General features: G+C 37.2%; 1 protein-coding gene across 3 annotated transcripts in view; it reads left to right on the plus strand.

The window, feature by feature from the left end:
- Nucleotides 1-23826, plus strand: part of LOC127957601 (teneurin-1) — a 131602-nt gene that overhangs the window by 28623 nt on the left and 79153 nt on the right. For all 3 annotated transcript variants that reach the window (XM_052556221.1, XM_052556222.1, XM_052556223.1), the window contains exons 2-3: nucleotides 1667-1943; nucleotides 5388-5651. In XM_052556221.1, coding sequence (XP_052412181.1) covers nucleotides 1736-1943; nucleotides 5388-5651 — 472 coding nt within the window. In that variant the 5' untranslated portion in view covers nucleotides 1667-1735. The remainder of the gene's footprint in view (nucleotides 1-1666; nucleotides 1944-5387; nucleotides 5652-23826) is intronic.

Here is a 23826-nt window from a genome sequence, read left to right on the forward strand (position 1 = left end):
AGATATGTATATGACCTGTTAGCGACTTTTTCTATCAGCCGCTATACGTCAACCATCCGCCATATTGGAATGCTCAAAAACGCTCTTTGAACACTCTAGAAAGTTGACTGTTTGTCTGCAAATCTATTTATATACATATCTGTATCTGCAAGAGAGCAGATGATTTCGCTGAACTAATACAATACAACAAGACAACTCCGTTAGCTAATTCAACATTCAAAACATTCTTTAAAAACCATTAATATTGATCCAATACATATTAAAAACACAAACCAAAACATTTTTTCCTGTGAAAGTTTGTCCCATTACTTCAGGAATTTAAATTGGGATGTTTTTTTCAACCAGAGAATGTGTAATGTTGTGGGATGTTTTAGATTTTTATGTCAAGTGACGATACTGACTGTTGCAAGAGGGCGGATGTGTCGACATGTCTGGAGCAGTGGAATGTGGCATCTACCCACCTATTAGATGCAACCCTATTTTCTGTGAATTAAAAAAACAAAAACAAATAAATAACGTGTTACATGTACATTTTAATTAAACAATGTCAGTTTAAAATTTCATATTAAATGTCAAACAACAAATATTTCAGAAATGAATATTTTGTTCAATATTATTCCACTGATATTCTTTGCTGCCCTTTGTCAGGTTGACACACTGTCTGGATGAGTCTTTATGCAGAGGCTGGTGTATTCTTAGTGGTTTTCTCACCAAGGGTGTTTTTTTTTAATATTTTTTTTACCATCGTAAATTGACATTGCCGTTTGATTCAGGCACACAGAACTGACTTATTTATAAGTTCTATAATAAGTCCTTATTTGTTTTCATTATTGTATTGATTACCAATTTTTACACCACGTTATTGACGTTATTATTTTCAGTATCACTTGTTTGTTGCAGCCCTGATAATCTAGATTGGTCATGAAAAAGCAATAATGGTTTTAATGAGAGGAGCTCCAGATGACTGTTATGACCATTAAATCAAATTTGTTAGAAATCATTTTTTTTTTCTTTTTTTTTTTATGAATTACTGAATGCATTAAAACTGGATGCACTACACTGTCAAATGAATCCATATAGATTTATTAAGAGCTAAATTTCAGCTCATTCAGAATGTAAGATTGATTGGGTTAACTGCAACAAAAAAGAAATGAATCTTAATGAATTATTTGAAACTATTGACTGGTGTATAGTGAGACAAGTTAATTTCATGATTTAATTGGCTTCATTACCAGACGGTTGTATAACTCTTTTGAGTTTGTTTCTTTTTTCCCTGGTCTTTCACCTTTTTTTTATCTCCTCTTTTTTTCCTCTATCTAAGCATCTCTTTATCTCTTCATCTCACTCTCCATCTATCATTCTCTCTATCTCTCCTTCTTCTCTTTCATTTGTCCTCTGAGGCCTTCTCTCTTTTCTTGGTGGTCGATGAATGTTTGGCTAAAACATGGGGGCGGTTTTAGAAAGTGTTTGTTTTGTTTTGTCCTTCATGTCTCTTTAAATGTATTTCTACTGAGCAGCCGTTTGTTCTCAAGCTGTTTCATGTATCGTGTTACAAAAAAATTGCACCACTGAAATGAAAGTTTAGAGTACATTTGAACTGCTGTTGTTTGTTTTGTTTCATCGCCTCTGTTCTCTTCTCTTTTTTTTCTTCTTTGTGTGTGTGCAGTGTGCTTTGAGTGAGTTTTTGAGATTACTGAGTGTGTGTGTGTGTGTGATATTGTGAAAGTAAGCAGAGATGGATGAGAAGCTGTACCAATCTCTGGCTCGGCCCCACCCCGGCCTGGAGCTCAGTTACTCCAGCTCATCTGAAGAAGAGGATGGGACCAGCCTTCATCACAAACACTACAGGGAGGCGCACACCCACACCGATTATGAGCCTGACCGCAGATTCACCTACAACAGCCACAAAGTCCGCAGAAAACCCATGGAGCAGCCCCAGAAAGGTAGGGGCTTCTGTTTGTGTGTGTCAGGATTGTGTGCTATTCTGAATATAATGCTGTTGTTTTTTTAAGTAAATTGTACAAATGTTTTTAAACAAAATAAAAACAAAGAGTAAAAAAAAAAAATATATATATATATATGTATATATATATATATATATATATATATATATATATATATATATATATATATATATATATATATATATATATAATATATTACGTTCACCAAAGCTTTATATATTTTATCAAATAATTTCAGTAAACATTATAACATCGTGAAATGCTATTACAATTTAGAGTAACTGTATTCTAGGGCTGGGCGATATGGCAAAAAAAAAAAAAAAAAAAAAAAAAAAAAACATTTGACCAATACACAATTTTTTTAAAAATGTTTTTAACTAGTCAACTTCAAAACGTAAATAAAACATGATTCAAGTAACTTTTTCTTTATTAGCCCTCTAGTTAAAGAAAATTCTATTCCAAGTGCACCACACATGAAGTTTTCAACATTATGTAAATGTTAAAATAAATTTTACAATATACATTAAGATAAATATTCTTACGGTAATCTAAAAAAAAAAAGGCAATCACAATTTTTTTAAAAGTATATAGTAATGCTTAATTATTTTACATTTTAAAAGCACACAAAAAGATAAGACTATAATTGTTGCGGTATATAATTTAATTTAATATGTAGAAAAGCTATTTTCATATAAAGTAATCAACTCATATAACGTGTAATGGATGTCAAACTAAATTTCCACAAGGATGTGTGTGCATGCTTGCTTGTGTTTGAGTAAGAGAGATGGCATTAAATGATGACCCATAATTAATGTCCCATTTAGTAGATGGGTACTGGAGCTGTTATCACAAGCATCTGACATCGCATGAAAGGCTGCATTATCTAAAAGAGATCATAGTCCCAGAGTTGTTTTGTTTGTTGTTGTTGATGGTTGCTTTAGTGAAAGTGATTATATGGCATCATTTCTTAGTGAGGAACAGGATTCGTGGAAACACTCACTGTAAATTTAAATGAGCCATCAAATGACACACACACACACACACACACACCAAACATCAAACACTATTGTCATTAAATAATAATGGGATGTGTGTTTTACTTTTGAAAAATGATTTACAATTTAAATTTGAAAATAATTGTAATAATATACATTTTTCACCCTTTATTCTTCTGCCTTTGATATTCTACATTCATGGAGGCATTTTCTTCTTGTCTGTGTCCCAAGGCTGGAATATTTCCATTAATTAAAGGATTCCCCACAACTAAAGAACACACACAAGCAATGTTCCCTTTCAATTTTATTCGTGCTGAATAGAACTTAGTTCTGTTGAACCCTTCAGACTCCTAAACAGATACATTTGGGGTATGTGTAAATTGTTTTTGATTAAAAATCTAAATTACATGAATAATAATAATAATAAACCTCCTGAATGATTATCTAGTATGTATTATATACATCATTAATATGTATGATTTAATTATAGATAATTCATAAAAATATATACTTACTAATAAATGATGTTATCCTAAAGACATACATTTTATTTGTTTACTTGTTAAAAATAATAACGCATGGCCTCTGTGGGTTTACTGAAAGTTGAAAAGCTGCACATTCATTTCGTTTTGATTCAAGAAATGTCAAGCTGTTTTGAACATATTTTTTAGACTACCCTAAGCACTGAATTTTACTTCTCAGCTGTAGGGGCCCAACATCGTATGTATGTCTATATACATACATACATACATACATACATACATACATACATACAGTATATAAAAAATATTTATATACACACATAAGGCGGTGGTTGGAAGTTACTCAGTGTAATTATTAAAATGCTACATGCAGAACAAAACAATTCGCTCCAGTTACCACGGAAACAGCTTTATAAAGAGAGAGAGGGATAGAGAGAGAGAAAGGAGGAGAAATTGAAAGAGATGCAAATAAAGCTCTTTCACCAATTCCTCTTACCCTAGCTTTTTCCATCCATGTCTGCTCGTGGACGAGTGTGTATGTGTGTGTGGGTCAGGCCGAGAATCAGGGGGTCATGTTCTCAGTGAAGGACGGAGAAGTGCATCGTGGGCAATTAGTACTGAGATGATTAGAGCAGGGAGAGAAGTGAGAGGGGTCGCCACGGAGACAGGAGTCAGAGAGGTGGAGGAGAGGAATCTTAAGGACACTTGAGTTAAGAGCTCACTTCTCACACGCATACACAGGTCTGAAAAATCACCCATCAAAAGCCCATCACCTTTACCTGAACAAATGATGAGAAGAAATGTGAAAGAAGAAAATATTTAAGTCCAAGAGAAGAAATTAGATAAGATGAGATGAAGGGATAAAGTGAGGTACGAAGAAAAGAAATGACATAAAATAAGAAGAAGCAGCACAAAATGAAAAAGAAACTGAGAGAAAAGAGAGTAAGAGACTGAATGATGCAATATGTAAATAGAAACAGATGAGATGAAAACAGAAAAGAATGAAAGCAAAAGTTTTTGTTTTGTTTCCTAAAAAAAAAAAAATATGTGCACTACCATTCAAAAGTCTAAATAAATAAATTTCTAAATAGATAAATAAATAATAAATTGATCTTAAGGGACCTTTATAATGTTACAAAAATATTCTTCAAATAAATGTATGCATTTTAAATTTGTTCTCTTTAATTGGATAATGTTAAGAAAGAATAATTTCAGCAGGATCATGTGACACTGAAGACTGGAGTAATGATGCTGAAAATGCAGCTTTACAACCACATTTTAAAATATATTCAAATAGAAAACAGTTATTTTGAAGTGTAATAATATTTCACAAAATAGTTTTTACTGTTCTTTTGATAAAAAAAGCATAAAAGTAGATAACTATTAAATAAATAACTAGTAAATAACACTGTTATATATAAAAACATACATTTTGAAATTGTATTGTATGTTTGTCGCTAAATGTAATCAATGCTTTGACAATATAAAACTTTTTTTTTTTTTTTTTTTTTTTTTACCTTCTAAGAATCTTTAGAGAATGTGGTTTGTGCACTCTAGAGTCAGTTGATTTACTGTAAGCCTAAAAATGAGAGAAAAGTAGTGCTAGTACGCACACACATTGAGTTTCTGTGTATGAGTGTGCATGTGTGTAAACCCATGTGTCCTACACTCTGAGAATCTTGGGGGAATTTAAATGGTTTTCACATTTTGTGCAGTTAAAAGCAGAAATCTTTTTTGTTAAATATTTATTTGAGGGTTTATAAGCCATTCTCCATCTCCAAAGAGAGAACAAAATTGTTTCTCAGCCAAGCTCCAAAAAATCTCAGCCGTCAGTACACAGATCCAGCACTGAACTCTAATCCACTAGCCTATGTGTGAGTGTACTAAACTTTGATTTGTGCAGTACATTTCATTAATTTATTCCTTTCTCTTTCTGATTTTCACAGATTTCTCTGACCCCTCCCAGACTGGGTTCCCTAATTTCCAGACCGAGCTTCACGCGGCCAATCAGGAGCTTGCTTACCCTGGAGGCATGTCTGCGGGTGTCCCTTCCGATCCCGAATCCGAGGGTGGTGCCTCCCCTGACCACGCCCTGCGGTTGTGGATGCAGGAAGTGAAGTCAGAGCACAGTTCCTGTCTGTCAAGCCGAGCAAACTCTGTCCTGTCCCTCACCGACACGGAACAAGAGCGCAAGTCTGAGCCAGAGAACGGTACAAGATTATTTGATATTATAACATATCATATTATTACACACTTTTTGTAGGTCAGCCAGATTATGGTGGTGATGATGATGTTCAATAATATTTCATTCTTGTGCGTGCATGTGTGCGGGTTACTCTAGTGTGCCCTCATCAGTGTATGACTTTACAATTTTAATGAGAGCTGCCGCAGAGGGAGATACACATGCAGTTAAACAGACTTCCTAGTCTTGCTGCGCACACACACTCACACACACACCACTTTCTCTACGCTACTCAGTGATGCAATATTTATGCGGTGCACTAATAACTACTTCGGTCTGTAAACTACACTGCCATTATCTCACACTCATACTCTCACACACATTAAGGTTATGCTCTTGTTAAACACACTTACATTAGGTTGTATTTGATTGACCTCTGTGGGAACAGACCATTGTGTTGGTGATGATTTGGTTCATCTGGTCATGTAGTGCTTTCATATCTCCACACAAAGGGTTCCTACTTCTTCAGATCTGGAGTTTTCTCCACAGTCCTTCCTCACACACCAGGGTTGGTGCTTATAGTGTTTTTGTCTTCAACTATAATACTTGACTTGGATCCACTATCTGCTTTTTTGCTCTGCATCTCTCTTTCACGCACATAATGTATGCTGTGTCTTATCAAAGTCGCTTTGATAAGAAAGTGCCTGCCGAGAATATAAATGCCGACAGTATGATAACGCTAAAACAGTGTTATATCAGTTAGTTAAGTCTCAAATAATTGCCATATCATGGAAAACATGGAGCTACTTACTTTTTTTGTAATTAAAGAGTTACACTCTGCTCGAGTAGCATTCCCAACATCAAGAAAAAGGGTCTGGAGGTTCAATTGAACATGGTCTCCAGTCGTTTAAGTTAGATCTTAAAGGGATGGTTCACTTGAAAATAAATCTTTTTTTCGTAAATGCATACATCATCTTGGAATGTGTAAATGGTCAGTTAAGGTTTTGAACGACATCAGGGTGAAAAACTGAATTTTAATTTTAGGGTGAACTAGAGGTGGACGATATGACCAGAATCTTATATTATGAAACAGGTTATTTTATTTCAATGTACAACATATAGAATGATATAGTTGTATGTATATTTTCCTTTAAATAAGGTCTTTGTGTACTAAATTTTTATACCATAGATATTTAAGAATTATTGTTAACACTGTCAATATCACAAAAATAAAACATTTATTCATTTAGCTGACGCTTTTATCCAAAGCAACTTACAATTGCTATATACAATATGTCAGAGGTCACACGCTTCTGGAGCAACTAGGGGTTAAGTGTCTTGCTCAGGGACACATTGGTGTCTCACAGTGGATTTGAACCCGGGTCTTTCACATCAAAGGCATGTGTCTTATCCATTGCGCCAACACCAGCCCATTGGTGTATAATAATACTAGCCTAAAAAAAAAAAAACACTCAAGCACACTGAAGACAAATAACCTGTCAGCAATTAAGCAATAGGACAAAAAAAAAAAATCTTTCTTCACTGTGAAATTAAATATATATTTCTTCTTATTAAAGTTACAAAAGTGATTTAGTCATGAGCACTAAGAGATTTTGGGCCCTATTTTAACGATCTGAAACGCAAGTGTCAAAGCGCGAAGCGCAAGTAAGTTTGTGGGCGGGTCTCGGCGCTGTTGCTATTTTCCCGGCGGGATAAATGGCTCTTGCGCCCGGCGCAAATCTAAAATGGGTTGGTCTGAAGCAGCTTCATTATTCATAGGTGTGGTTTGGGCGTAACGTGAAATAAACCAATCAGAGCGTCATCCAACATTCCCTTTAAAAGCAGGTGCGCAAGTTCCATTATGGATTGCTATTATTATGGCGTATTTACATTATGGCGGTTCACAGCCGAGGAGGCTGATGTTCTTGTAAGAGCAGTGAAAGACAGAGAAGTTGTGTTGTATGGGGATGGGAGAATAATAAGCCTGAATAATTTGTAAGCTAGATTTATGCCTATTTTGTTCACATCTTCGTGGCACACCACAATGATTTCCGTCATCTCATGTGTTAATATTTTTTTAGTGTAACAATTTATGATTTGCAAAAATAACTGTTGCATCTGTGTAGATTACATGAGCAAATGTATGCGCGTTGTGCACGCTATACATTATGGTCAAGCATGCGCCCTTTTTAAAATAGCATAATGAACAACGCGCAACGCGCCACTGACTTTAGACTAGTTTTTTTCTGGTCAGTGGCACAATTGTTTAATGGAACAGCAAAATAGCACCAGGGATTGTTTGCGCCGGAACACACCTCTTTTTTTGCGCTGAACCGCCCAGGGAGCGCAAGTTCATTCACTAGTTTAGCGACGTGCTTCTGTGGAGGGAAAAGCGCGCTTTGCGCGGGTGCAAAATAGTAATGACACATGCGTCGGTGTACAAAGTCAATTGCGCTGGGTGCAAGATAGGGCCCTTAGTCCTCTTTGTTGTTTGATTAACATGAATGACAGACAGCAGGAATATTAAACTGCTGTCACTTTAAGAGTTACCTGGATCCAATATATCGTTACATATGTATTTTCTTTCTCAGCTGTTTGCTTTCCCTTAATACCTAAATTACTGTGTTTACGATGGGCATCCAATACAAGCGTGTGTATTTAACCGTTCAAGGCCTATAAAGTGCTCAATGAGCACAGTCTTCACATGTGCACGTCTCTGACAGTGTGCGTATATAGCACAATTAGTTCTCTTTTGCTGCTGATGGCATTTCAACAGCTTAAACGCCATAAGCCTTTTTTTAAACGCCAATGCTTTAAATGTATTAAACCGTTTAAAAGTGCTATGTTTTCATGACGATAGATGAAAATCTGTACTGATAAATTTCTACCAGTTAATCGTGTCTAGGGGGAATTGTCCTTTAAATATTTTAAGCAGCACATTTCTGCATGTAGTGTTGGTGATATGAATAAAGTTTGATGTGAGTAATTTTATTTCACGTTAATGATATATATCACAGTATAGTTATTTTTAGGAAATAAGCTTGTTACGAAAACTAATGCCACAAATGCATATAGCTAGCAAGCATATTGAAGACAAGTAGTGTGATTGCAATAGAGACCATTCAAAATTTATACTAGCTGTAGGGAATTTTTACCAGTCTATTGCATCTATCACCAACCGTCTGCATAGATTGTTTCCTGAACATGCAAAAATGTAATGCAGACTTTACAAAAAGACTGGGATTGAAAGATAGGGCAGTGTCAACTATATTAGACCAGACTGCGAAATCTGCAACCCTTAAGTTACTTATTGCACATGCAGTTTAACCAATTATAACTGATTTGCAAATGCTAAACTAAATGTACTGAAAAAGAAAACCTTGACTAATGTTATAAAAGCACAAAACTGTTACATGATATGGCTCCCTTAAGAAAAGACTGGTGTTTTGAATTAGAAGAACCTTCACAATTTTTCTTTTTTTTTCATGTAGACTTACATCGGCCTCAAAGAATCTTTTCAAGTGAATCATGTTTGGCTTCCTTTTGAGTGGGCAGGGAACATGCTCTCACACAGAAAGATGGATGTGGTATGGATAACATCTTTGTGTCCAGAGAGATCTAATTAATTTCTCCTGATCCAATAGATGCAAATGAAAATTAACTGCAAAGGCTGGACAGTCGCATTAAGGCCAGACTGCATTGTGTGTGTGCCTCTGTGTGTGCGTAACTGGTAGGAGAAGGGAGCTTACTTTATTTAAACATCTCAAAATCCTGGGTCAGTTCAGAGGGTTTTTAATATCAAGCTTCCTCATTGATGCTGTCAAAGAAATGCACTGTAGCTGGTCAGACTGAGCTCATGAAGCCAATTACACTGTTTCTTATGAGGTGTAGACAGCCACGTGAAAGCAGAATAAATCAGGTTCCTCTTTTCTAAAAAATAATAACTGGGAAAGCATGCACGCATATTTTCAGTTATTCTGTTGCATTGCCTGTCACATTTTCCCCAAAATGTTTCCAGAGAGGAACACCACGGTAAGACATGCTAATTTACTAATTTAGCTTCAACACTCACGTGGCGTCTCAACAGTCTCCCTGCATTTCACACCATCCGCTCGCATGTTAGCTGGCTGTATACTGTAGATTCGAGACGGCTTTTATAAGAGCTTGCAGCACCTGTATTTCCAGGTCTCTTGAGATCGCCAGCCATCGCAGGTGCTAAAAGAGTCTTTTCCTGTCCCGAGCCACGAGGTCTCTCATCTCAGCGCAGACTCCCGCCTTCACAGTTCAGCCAGTGTCACGGCTCCAGTGCCGATAAATGCCGCAGTTTGTTCGTCTTCAAATAACGGCAGACTGCAGATCACACCGCCGCAGTAAATTCATTATCATGCTAAAGGTTTTTAATTTACAGAGTCTTGAAATGGTAAGATGAGATTATAATGAAAGTCAAAGGTGACAGAATTGAGACAGACACGCGGCGGTAAAAGCAGGATGTACGATTATCAGACAATAATACAATTAATCCAATGAATGTCTGGAGGAATTGAAAAACTATACATCTGTGGTACAAATTGAGCATGAGAGAGCAGCCGTTCATCACACTTTTTTGTGCGCGTGTGTGTTTCTTGTGAGAGATAGATTAGCTCATGTAACAGACAATCCTCAAGACAGCAGTGTGTAAATGCATTGGGCTTTCAAGTCTCAAAGCAGGCACTTTAGTGTCTTACCAACACTGTCATTCCACAGCATTTGTGTGTTTGTGTTTGTGTGTGTGTGTCTGTCTCTGTATATGTGAAGCCACTGAACCACTTGCTCTATGCAACTTTAACAGTAATTATTTTTAACTATACGACACTAACAGAGCAGTTGTTCTGCCATAGTGGCTTTGGTTACAGCAACACACACACACACGCACACACACACACACACACACATATCTCAGCAAAGTGGATGTATATCTATACGCTGCCCACGTAGTCATGCCCCCCACACCACAATCACATCTCCCCTCTGTACTGAATTATGGCTCACACTAACGCTTATGAATACAGAAAACACAGATAGAAAAAAAAACACTTTCTCTCTCTCTCTCTTTTCATCTTCTCATTTAATAGCAGTGGAATAGGCCTTCATTTCATATTCAGACAGAAATATGCTTTTATTTGTTCCATTCTTTAATTTTTTTTTTGTATTTGTTTATTTATTTATTTGTGTTGCTTTATCCTCTGACAGGAAATTGTCAGAGGTACAAATTAGAATAAAATGACCTCTCTCCCTTCCTCCCTGTCTCTCATCCTCGCTCTCTTTCTCTTCCTCTCTGCCTCGCAGTAAGATTACTCTATTAATTCTTTATGCTTGTAGGTGGCACAGAATCTGGATCTGAAATGATGGATTTTCACCTATGAATTAATTTCATCTCTGTCATTTAAAGTTCAGCCATCAGAGCTGTCGTACCATCGGAAAGAGAGAGAGAGAGATGGGTGTATGAGGAGCAGGAGTTTACGGTTGCGAAGAAGATGTGATGTTTCCTGCTCCTCTGAGAGATGGCCGATAAAACTCGGACTACGTGCGTGTATTTAAGAGGTAACAGTTGCGGTGTTATTATGAATGCATTATTAGATGCTTTCAGAACACCTGTAGCTCTTTATGTAGTGGAAGAAATGTATGTCAGAGAATTTATTCCTCTATAACTGAAAAGATAGTCTGAGTGGCCCCATCTGATGCGGCTGACATTATTAATCTATATGCCCTTCAGAGGAGCAGGAAATGGATCATTTTTTTTCTTTCTAGACATTCTGGGTCACTTGCCCCAGAACCACTCATAAAAGCAACAGATGAGATGATGTGGGTTATAGGGATGTAACGATATTGACGATATCGCGCTATCGCGGAGGTAAACGTGTCACGATATCGTCGTGGTTGGGTTACAATATTAAAAGGACAGGTCTCCGCCAAAAAGCAAGAGGAATAAACACAGTCCCGCGGAACAAATCATTGTTAACTACATATACCATGATCCTTTGCGCTTCGTCGTCACGGCAACCGTTGTTAAGCCAATAGGATTGCACGCTGTCCACACAAGCTCACAGCATGGCCGACAGCGATACTGGATGAAAACAACAAAACCTAAGTTGAGATCGTGCCAGCCCCTGCAGCTTTTAAATCAGATATCTGGAAACATTTTGGTTTCGCCGTGTCAAAAAAATGCAAAAGGAGAGAAGGTGGTGGACAGACAATGGACTATGTGCAAGCACTGCCACAGTAAACTGCGATACAACACAGGAAACACAAGCAACATGAGTCAGTTTGGGGATCCCGAATCATTTGAATCAGTTCGGGAGTTCGTAGCGGGTTCGCGAATCATTTGAGTCAGTTCGGGAGTTCAAAGCGGGTTCGCGAATCATTTGAGTCAGTTTGGGAATCGCAAATCATTTGAATCAGTTCGGGAGTTCGGAGCGGGATCGCGAATCATTTGAGTCAGTTCGGGAGTTCAAAGCGGGTTCGCGAATCATTTGAGTCAGTTTGGGAGTTCGTAGCGGAAAAGAAAGTTTCTAAAGAAAAACTTGAACATTAGCTAAAGGATAGTACAGTATTTTTCTGAAGGCTTTTTGCCAGACTGTTAAGGATTTTTTTTTACTGTTTTTTTTCTTCTCCCTTGCAATGTAGATATTTTGATCTTTCTGATGAAAAACGTGAACATAAGCTAAATGATAGGTCAGTGTTTTTTTAAAAGGCTTTTTGACTGACTATTTTATTTAAGTTTAAGTTATGTTCCTAAATACCAGTTTTAAAAGACTGCTTTTATTTGCCTTGCACATTTAAACCTGACTTAACTTGTTCTTTGTTTGCACTTTAAGTGAATTCCCTATTGTTTACAATTGTTCTAGGTGCTTCTTAACTTGAACATTGCACAGAAGAATCAGTTATGCAACCAAATATTACAATACAGAATATTGATGTTCCTGACTACAACTTGCACTTTAAAAGCACTATGTGATCAGGGGTTTATGTTGTCATGGATCCATAAATACAACAATAAATTACCTGTTGACTGGCAAAAGCAGAATAAATGTCAGTATTTTTTCGCTATTATCATCACAAACACTATCGTGAGCTATTTAACAATACCGTGAGCTTTTACACAATATCGCAATAAATATCGTACCGTGAGGTCAATATCGAAATTGTATCGTACCGTGAGATTTTGATATCGTTACATCCCTAGTGGGTTACAAGGTGTCCACCACGGAATGAGATCTGCTTGTGCTCGCTGGCTACAGTCGAAGGTCCATTAATGAAATACTAATAAAATACGTTAAGAGCCGAATTGCTCATAGTTCTGTCTTGTAGGTGCTTAATAATGGATTGAAAACCTCCTTAGTGTGTTTTTTTTTTGTTTTTTGTTTTTTGCTATTTATATATTTTTTATTAATTTAACTCCAAGCGATGACAAGGCCTGCAGCAGACAATCTAACGCTCCAGTCTGGAGAATAATCTCTTGGGTACACAGAGATTTATGAGAGGGCTAAAGTCTGAGAACCATTAAAAGGATTTTCGAATAGAACGGATGGTGGCATACTTACAGTTAAGCATCTGGGCTCATAACACAATTACCAGTGAGTTTAATAAAAAAAAGAGATAGAACAGATGAATTTAAAAATGAAAATTGTTTCAAATCAAATTTTCAAGTAGTATGATTGTTCCTTACATAAGATACACGGTACAAGAGCGGATTAGCCGGCTCTTTCCGTTTTTGACGTTAGGGAGGTTTCTGTTTTTCATCACTTCGTTTTATAGACTACTCTCAATTTAATAAAGCAAAACCACAGAATAGACAGTTTAGTGTACGATAATGAAGGCACTAAGTAGTTTTCTTGTTTACTTGCGCTTCAGGTGAGCTTATTTATACATGAAGGAGGAGGAGGATGAAGAAGCGACGGCTCTTAGTGGCAACACCAAACGTGCCTAATCGGATGCCACTTGAGCTGTCCAAACATGTTATACTCTTGCATTTATTTGCTCCGGGGTGCCGGGCCACAGTTAATGCAGTTTTCCTCACATATACATCAAGACTTTATTACCTTCTTCAGAAAAAAAGTGGAATTGTGAAAGTTTGATAGGTGTTTTTCCAGCCTGGAGGGCTGTCTGAGCTCCACCGAAGCTTTCATGATTAAAAACAGAAGATTGAGTTGAACCTTCAGCGAGTGTGTTTGTAGCACTGCACCTCTTCAGCCCAATAATTGAACACATGTGGTTTATAGCAGCCCGTCCTCTCTGTTTTAATGATATCTTTCCTAATGACGCCGGCTTTAATCATCCGGCACCTGTAATGATCTTTCTGAGCGCGCTCGCCGCTCAAACCCGTACGCCGAGCGTGTTTGCTGAGGAGAAGAACTTTTATTATTATAGAGGAGATATGAAGCTGTGAACTATTTTAGAAGTAGGGTTTTGGTACCGGTATAATTTGGCTGATGTTTACACGGCCGACGCTTCTACTTGAAGTCTCATTTAGTGTCGGATTTAATGAGGTTTTTTGCGGTTTAAATCTTGAGAACAGTCTCTGAAACAATCCCTTTTGAACTGTTCTCTTCGGCGTGCGTGTAGGTGTATGTGTGCTGAAGGGTGGCACGATGAGACATTTCAAAATTACTCCTGTCATTTCAGAAGGAGGAAATGTAATAAATCGAGAGGAGAAAAGGGATGAGATTTTCCATCTTTCTTTTCCTCCCTCTCCCTCTGTCACACATATGTGTGTGTTTTAAGACACCGGTTTTAAAAATGCTCCCTTTATTCGCTCACACAATCTGTTTATCGGTGTTTCTCTCCACATCGTCCCTCTGCTCTGCATTCTGTCCATTTCCATTCAGACGCTGCTTAGTTATCTCTCCCTCTCTTTCTCTTATTCTATCCTTTCCCTCTCAGCATCTGCCACTGGTACAGTTTGTACTTTTTACATTAGCATTTTTCACTCTCCCCGAGGCTCCTTTTTCTATGTCTTTCTGCTTACCTCTCTCTCTGCCTTCCTTTCAGTGTTACGATGTGTTTTATTGGCGTGACAAATGATGGCATATTTGTTTTGCCAAAGCACTAGTTACAATAAAAAAACAATGCAAAAAGCGTTATTAGGGGGAATGATAACAGTAATAAATAAAAGTGATGCATATGTGTGAATAGGAATACATACACAGAATAATATTAATATAACAAAAATCACAGCAATCGTAAATGCGAGTTATACATATGAGTGAATGTGAATCAAGATAAAGTAAGATGCAAATTTTATTCACCATAGACCCTAGAAGGCAGAAGGCAGAGCACTGGTAGGTGGGAGTCTTTCATTATCAGCTCTTGAGACCCCTGTTCTCTCTACTTGTCTCTTTTTCTTTTAATGTGTGTAACGCATACACTGTGTGTCTGCTCTGTATGCATGCGTTTGTCAATTTGTGTAGGGATTTGTGTGTTTAATATTACACAGTATACATATGGCTTCATGATAAAATGTTTTGAAATATTGTTATTTTACCAATTATTGGTTTCAATTGATCAAATTTACAGTAAAAGACTTATCTTGTGTGGGGTGACTATGTGCAACATAAACAACATTTACAAGACCAGATGAGAACTGTGTTGTGGAATGGCTTTTTTATTCACCAGTAAATCAAGACGTCACATTAGACTACTTTGCAGCATGAAAAATAAAAATTTTCAATAAATTATACACATGGGGTGAGCAATATAAAATTCTATTGCTCTTCCATTATAATCACTGAAGCTGTCAGTCACTGCAGATTTACATAGATCCACATTACACAGGCTCTTTGACTCCTGCTGACCATCCATGCTCTGAGTTTTGGACTCCTGCTAATGTTCCTATAATAACTAGAGCTACAGTATGTGCTCCACATTAAACCTCTAATTTGCTCTGTCTACAACATGCTGATTATAATGGGAACATTTTGATGTGTCTGTATATATATATCAGTGTATCTAGAAGTTAGTGAAATTATGTTTAAAATAATATGAATTTAAAAATGCAAATACATAATTATTCCAAATTATTTGCTTCTAAAGTTTCTTTTTTGATGAAAAAAGGTGATTAATGGAATTTAAAAGATAATGAAAAGTGTTTATTTAACACTCATTTTTGTGTGCCTTCACATAACTGACATATTCAATGTGCTTCTCTGGACTGGATTGTTTAAACGTCACTCATTAGGACCAGGTGTTGTTATTGATACTCTTAGTACTGTTACACACAAATCCAAAGAACAACAAGTGTTGTATAAAGCAAGGCCGACATTGAGGGTCTTTCAGCCTAGTTTTCTCAGTGTGCTGCACTGTCGGCTCTAGTCAGACCCCGTTGGTGGCTTTTTGGCAAATTGAGCATTTTGAATCATGTTGGGCAGTCGGTGAGAGAGACCATTGTTAACGATTGGCTGTTCATCTTAGCAAAGCAGTGCGCCAGAAGAAAAATGCCTGCTGGTATAGACAGTTCCTCCCACATAAAATGCAGAACGTATGTGATATTTGGCCACTGGCTATAGTTTTTGCAGTGTGTTCAAGCACAACTTTTTGGCCTAGACAACACGAGGCAACAACACAGTTGTGTTTGATGTGGTTTTGGTGTGTCATGAGGCTTTCGAGAAATGTAAAGACTTCTGATTCACTGCTGCATTCAAGAGCACAAGATATGTCTATAATTGGTTATAATATTCAACTGCAAAAAATCACTTAAATGAAACGTTTTGACATAACAGGAGTAGACTTAAATGGAATGCTGCAATTGACACGTTCACGAAAGTCTTAAGTACGGCAGTCTTAATTGCAGTCTCTTTTTGGATTAGTTATGCAGTTCTTTGATTTAAAGGAAGAAAAGTATAGCCATCATTAAAGCTGCAAATGCTGCCGTTTGCAGGTGGTAGACAGCGCTCCAAAAAGCAGCTCCCTTTGTTGTACTTACCTCCCCACTTCTGCCTGTGCCATTCCACTTCTTCTGCAAGTGAATCTCCTCACCTGCTAAAGCAAACATGTGCAAGTTGGGTGTTATATATAGCTACATACAGTACAGGTCTAGTTAATCAAGTCTGTACAATAATAAAAAATAAATCCAATCGAAGGCACCCTGCTGCTTAGGGAACTGGAATGTATAATTGCGTTATAATCTGGGATTTAAAACTATAATGTCATTGAGAGAATCTTACTTTTAGACCTAAACATTTCACACTGTTGAGTTTCAATTTAAGGAAAACACACACACACAAACACACAAAAGTGCAGTGAAAATCATTATATACTGTATGATTTGGATAATTCAACAAGCAATAGTCTGCATTACATTCATGTGAGATGTACAGTATAGTGGGGGATTATAAAATCAGATTTGTGAAAGGCCAGCATGAGAGCTGTTTTAGTCCCAGTTCATCTCTGCGTTTGTGTATATATTTGTTTTTCACAGCATTATTCATCTCTCTTGTGTAATAGTCTGTGTCAAAATTCCCTTCACCAAACTCTTGAAAGACTCTAGAAAGTTCAACCTCTTTCCTTCTCTCTTCAAACATACTTTCATTTCCTTCATTTTCACTGCTTTCCTTTAAGTACTCCACAGAATTGTTTTTGATTTTCTCCCCGTTTTTAAACCCTATCACATTTCCCTCTGAAAATGATAATTCACATGAAAATAAAGACTCAGACATAATTTATTTAGACTCATGTTGTTCTAAACTTATGAGTTACTTTTTTCTATGTAGTAGTTTAATACAGTGGTTTTCAGCTTTATACAAGTCCCCGTTTTACACAAAAGAATGTATTATAAATATACTAAAATGTATTTGAAATACATTTATTTCATGTTAAGTATGCTACAAATACATTTACATATTTATGTACTTAATAGAAATACCCTGCAATTGTACTTTTACTGAACTACTATACTTAAGGTCTAAACTATACTAAACTAGTTTTGTACTTAATGCACTTTAATTAATTAATTTAATTAATTAATTAACTTTAGTGCTTAAGTCCAGCTAAAGATATACTGAAGTATAATTAATTATGGACACTTTTAGTTTCTATAATTAATAAAAGTAAACAAAATAATTATAATCAATTAAAGGTGTCATATGATGCTTTTTTTTTTTAAAGATCATTATTTTGTGTATTTGGTGTAACAGAATATGTGGACATGCTTAAATGTTCAAAAAACACATCAGTGCATTGTGATTGGTCAAACACAGCAAGCACTCATTGGAAATGTACTTCCCCTTTCCATAATCACGAGCTTCATCTTTGAAAATAAATGTAAAGACAGTTAATGTCCTTAGTTTTACCATTAGTTAAAGCCCGAAAGAGGAACAGAGTTGAGTGACAGTTACAGTGATGAAGCTCGTATTTGTGTGCTGATGCGAAATGGTCAAAGATTCTAGCGCATATTTACATACAAAAGATAATTAAAAAGCAATGGAGCTTTGTAAACATCTAGTAATCATGTCATCTCCATAAGAACGATATGATTCCCAGAACAAATTTACCGGGATTTTTAAAAAGGTCCTATTCACACATGATCTCTTAATGGTAACTTACCAGTAATTTATCAGTAAGTGTGAAAGGAGCTAAACTCTTCCTCTGTACAGTATATGTTGTGATTTTAAATTGCTTAACGTTCATCAGGAAAATCAATGTGCAGTTTCTCACTAACGTAGTTGGATTTCAAAATAAAAGTTATATTTGCAATATTTAATGGATTTATTTAATGGATCATGCTATAAATTAAAATGTCACCACCTTTGGCGCCCTTGCAGGTATTGGAAATTTCTTAAAAATAGTATTAAAATATCATCTTTTTCTAGTGAACCAAGTTTCTATATTTTGTCTCATCTTTTGAGCTAAGTGTATTGTCACACCCCTAGTGTCGATAAGCTGTCATATAGCTCATAATTTTCCAAGTGTTTGATATAGCTTTCATTCTTCAGGTCAACCATATATTCATGGAAAAATAAAACCAGTTTGAATAAGGAAAGCAATAACTTTGCCATAGTATCCTTTCAAATGATAAAGTTGCCACAATCATTGCATGCTTTGTATGTGCTGCCACCTACCAACCCCAACACCACCCTGCCCTTCCCTGCCCCTGCCCCGCCCGCAGAAAAAAGTTCAGGCTCAGGATTTTTTTTTTTTTTTTGCTTTAACCCCTGATAAAGTCATAATTGCCCCGGTTGAGAAGCTTGAAGCAGTGTGAATGTCCAGTGAAAGTGGATGGGGACTAGAGGCTGCCACCAAGGACAAAAAAGCACAATGAAAGCATCATAAAACTATTGCATTCTACAATTTATTATATTTGCACTATATTTCAAGTTTTATGATGCTATTTGATGGTTTTGTGGGATGAATAGACTGAAATTTAATGTTAACATTTTATTCACTTGTTTGATAGCTATGGTCACCATTCACTTGGACAGCATGGTCTGCTCTAAATATTTTATTTTGTGTTATACAGACAAGTGAAAGTCACTGAGGTTCCAAAAGACATGAGGGTGAGAAAATGACAAAAAAGTTTCTTAATTTTTGGGTGCACTATCCCTTTAAAGAAACATCACTGGTGTTGTTTTAACATTCTGAAGTCGTCACTTTAGCTATTCCAGATCCATCCGTCTTTTCTCGTGTCTCTCCCTCCTTATCAGAACATCTTTCCTCCCTCTTTTTAGCCTTCACATTTGCTCCGTCTGTCACCCGTACTTGGAAGGACATTTGATGGAGAAGATCTTCCCTTTCACAGAGGGAGAGACAGAACACGTGTTCCCATTGTTTTGATCACAGAAAACACGCTCGGTGTCTGCTCCGTACAGCTGACACTTGAAGGAGGGAGAGAGAGAGCGAGATGCACCATGGCCCAGATTTTACTCTGGCTTCTTTCCATAGCAGATGCTTGGCAAGGTGGTCCATTCTGGAAAACACACACAAGCACACCCACCCTTGTGTGTGTGTTAGTCCAAGTCCAGCAACACTTTCCTAAAGGCTTTTTTTATATCACAAAGTGTGCGTTAATATCATTGCGCCGTGGTCTGGAGGATAATCAGCATGAAACATTAGCACATGTGGCCAGAGGGTGTTATGCGGCATGTAAAAGAGCATCTCCTAATGGAGCTATTATTCTAAATAGCAGCATCATCACTGCTGCTTCTTCCCACTTTTTGCCTTTCTCACCATTTTTAATGATGCAACAGGAGATATCAAAGATGCATTCTAGCGTTCCCAGCACTGAAAAAATAACCAGTGAGCATGATCACACTTCCTTGGTTTTAAATCACACTTGATTTAAATTTGCTTCTGGGTTTTGTGAGAGTTCAACTTCTGACCCAGAGTGCTTCATAAATAAACATCAGTCAACATGACTTTAGGTCATTATTGGCAGCGACTGTGTGCACATGCATGAGGAGGCTTAGTTACATCGGACATTGCTATGGTAGAAATATGCCAATACTTTCAAAATGTGACAAGTTAAGTTTAACATGCTGCTGATGTTGTAGACGATCCCTATTTATGCTGCCAGTGTTGTAGACGATCCTAACACATACACAGCTGGCTCATCAACAGTAAACTATTAAAATGAATGACAGAAGCCATTTTTTAAATGGCATTTAAACCATGTAATACATGGATTTCCATGTAACCCATGCACGACCCTACCTGCTTTTTTCAAACCAATATCCTAAAAGTAATTGCTGTTTGAAGGAAACATTTCTAATTGGTTTTTTAAAAATGTTTTTCTCTGTATTCCTCATAGTCCAAAACATAAATACCGGGGCTGTCAGTCGATTACAGTGTTTAATTGATCACATAATTTTCGTAGCTAACATATTCAATTCCAAGAACACAAAATAATTAAGCCTGTACTACAAACCGCTGTGGTTCACTCGTGAATGAATATTTCACATGTTGCGCTTTGATGATGATTAAATTCCACCATAAAAAGAGGGACACTTGTTTTTCTTTTGTTAAATGTACCATCTGGGTTTGATTTATATATAAATCACCCATAGAATGGTTTTCCATCATTTAGAGATAAACGGGTGGTCCGCTAGGGATTTTGGTCTGTGTGCGCACTCCCATCAGCTCCAATCAGCCCTGCAGGTTCTGATCAGTCTTTAGAAATGAAACAGTTATAATGTCAAATTGAATAAATGTGTTAATGGCATTGAAAAGAATTTAATCATATTTAATCAATTACACGAAGTAACATGTTAACATTGACAGTCTTATTGAATATAGAATCGTTCTCAAAAAAGAAACTGCTGCATTTTCAGAGACTCCAAGAATTATTTTGACTGCTTTTTTTTTCCCCGAAATCATACGGCTCTCACTACAGCTTGGTTCCCAATAAGAAACTGCTGGGCTCGATATTGTGATGGGCATGTTGTGTGGGCTATCCAGCGATTCATTTTTCAAAAATAGATTTTTTTCCCCATAACTGATGCCAAATTCATGTTCTGATAACAGACAGCTGAGGGCATGTCCTCCTGTGGAACTTGCCTGCAGCACAAACGTGAACTGTTACTGGGGGGGAGGTGGTACCCCCCCGCACCATAGGGACAGATGCCACGCATAAAACCTCAGAAGCACTTGGCAGGGCTCAACCTGCCACTCAACTGAAAAAAAGGAATATGAATATGTAGCAAGTGATGAGTAGAAAGAAGAAGAAATGAGAAAAATCATGCAGTTGCATGAAAGCCCAGCATACTGCCCTCCCACACATGTCAGACTTGAACACACCCACTCCCAGCATGCAACAGAAAGACAGCACAAGGGAGAGAGAGTCATTATATATTCATGTGTAAATCCCTTCCCAAGGCTTGTTAATCCTATTGTGTTAATTGATTGATGGTTTGATTAATTAATGTCAGGGGTAAGTATTCAGCTGACGTGTTACGTTTGAGAGAGAAACGACCTCACACAGTGTGTCAGGTCTTTTTCTTAAGTATTAATGTGGGTAATTTGTTCATTTTTTGTACATGTATTTTTATTAAAGTGAGACCGTATTCATATTTAAATTCTTAATGAGCTTTTTTCCTGACAGTTGCACTTCACATCATAAATGAAACTATATTACTTATTACGTTTATTGTTGTAATAATAATATTAGCAGAATCACTATTTAATTTGTAAATAAAATTGCATTGCAGACAGCGACTTTAATTCATGTAGATTATGAGTGTGTGGCAAAATAAATCATTATTTATTATCCAGTATTGAGAGTTTTTCATAAGGGTACATTCATTGGCTCAGTGAATGAGTGAGAGTGTGCTTGTGTGTGTGTATAAAGACTGAAATATGGCAGGTGTGGGTTGCACGTCATATCATAAATTGAGTGACTGTGAAAGGCCAAGTGCATTATTTAGCTCAAACTACACAGCTATTAATAAGGTTTAATGCTCTCAGACATGACTGTGTGTGTTTCTTTACCTCTGCCTCTCTCTCCTGTTGGTTAATCAGTAAGAACTAAATGTCATAAATTCACTTCATTTATGTGTGTGTGTGTGTGTGTGTGTGTGTGTGTGAGAGTTTTGGCAGTGTTGTCAGAGAGGTACTTTGAAGGTAATGTGAAAGGGTACAGTGTAGCTTGGATTTTAAAGAGCCGATTTGAAGGATGGTGGTTGGATTAGCTAAAAATACTCCCTTCGTACTTTCCTTTTAAACAACACACTATTAGAATATTTGCCAGCGCTCAACAAGCTCAAGTGACTCATCCTCAAAGCTTATGAACTTATTTGCATCGTAATGTTTTAAATATGCGAGACGCACTCAGACATAAACCCAAATTATTCGCTTTATTTCTTGCTTTTATAACTCGCCCACAAGAAAGAAATCTTTGCAGACGCAGGTTTCCATCAAAATCATTTTAGTCAGCCACCGAAAATGCAGGTGCGCTTTCCTGAGTAATTACAAAGCGATTTTGTGTTTTTTATTTATTTTTTTTTTAAGTGCATTTTTTGCCATTTACATGATGCATTCCTTTTAAACCATTAAAGGTCATTATTGTCACAGGTAAATCACACAAAATAACCAGACCATCGCTTTCACTCACACTGTAAAATCTGTCAATTTAGCAAAAAGGTAAAAAAAAAAATGGAGTAAAAAGGTTATTTGACAAACCGTGATTGTCGTATTCTCTCCCGAGGTTCAGAAAAACTCCTCCGTGCGCATTTGCGTGGGTGCATGCATGTCAGCGCCCGTCCCATCTCTGTTTTTATAATGCTTGTCATTTTCCTGTCACCTCATTAAATGTCCTGTCATCAAAGTGTGTTACTTTACACCAAACAAACACACACACACACACACACACAAACGCAGATTTCTCCAAGTGCTCCTCCAGGTCACCCTGTTGGATGTCATTGTGATAAGGTGTTTTGACACTGCAGTAGACCTAATGCATATGTATGTCGCACAACTGACAGCTCCAAGTCGGTAAACGCCGTTGGCTTCGTTTCCCGGTGCTGACACTCACTACTTATAGGGAATCACTAGCATTTGAGACATCTTTGAGGTCACGTTTGCGAGTCGCCAATGAGGAGGTGTTTTATAAGCACCGCAAAATAAACAACATCTAGGATGAGCTACGGGAACCCAGAGAAATATGGAAATGTAGGTCAGCTGGGTTTCTGCGCATATGTTATGAATCGGTGGGCTACCATGTGCAACAAGTGTGGGCATCCTTGCTATGTACGTTCACATCTGTTAAGCCTTCTCAAAGGGTGTGACGAGTGAAAGTCACAAACACTCAACATTCTGTCCTTCAGTGGCAGGGTGGGGGGCTGGTGGAGCGTCACCTGCCCTGAAGCATTATGGGAAATTTGGGGGTGTGGGGGCGGGGGGTGTTTGGAATACTTAATATGACTGTGGGACAATGTGCAAACACACACACATGCACTGTCTCTTTCAAGCAGATGTGTAAATAGCTTGCAAATTGATCTGCGTGCTCCCACATACATTTTTCACCTCTCATTTTTCATCCCTCTGGGTGTTTGTGTCTGTCCACATGTGCATGTGTGTTTGTGTTTGATTGATGCCTCCCGAGGTTGGTGAGTTAGTCATGCAACTAATTAATGGATTAGCTTGTGGACTGACGGCTGGACTGGTATATACACACACACACGTACATATACAAAGATGAGAGAAATGGCATTAAAGAATGCTGAATTTAATGAGAGAGGAAG

Source organism: Carassius gibelio, chromosome B5, assembly GCF_023724105.1.
Source record: "Carassius gibelio isolate Cgi1373 ecotype wild population from Czech Republic chromosome B5, carGib1.2-hapl.c, whole genome shotgun sequence".
Taxonomy (NCBI): domain Eukaryota; kingdom Metazoa; phylum Chordata; class Actinopteri; order Cypriniformes; family Cyprinidae; genus Carassius; species Carassius gibelio.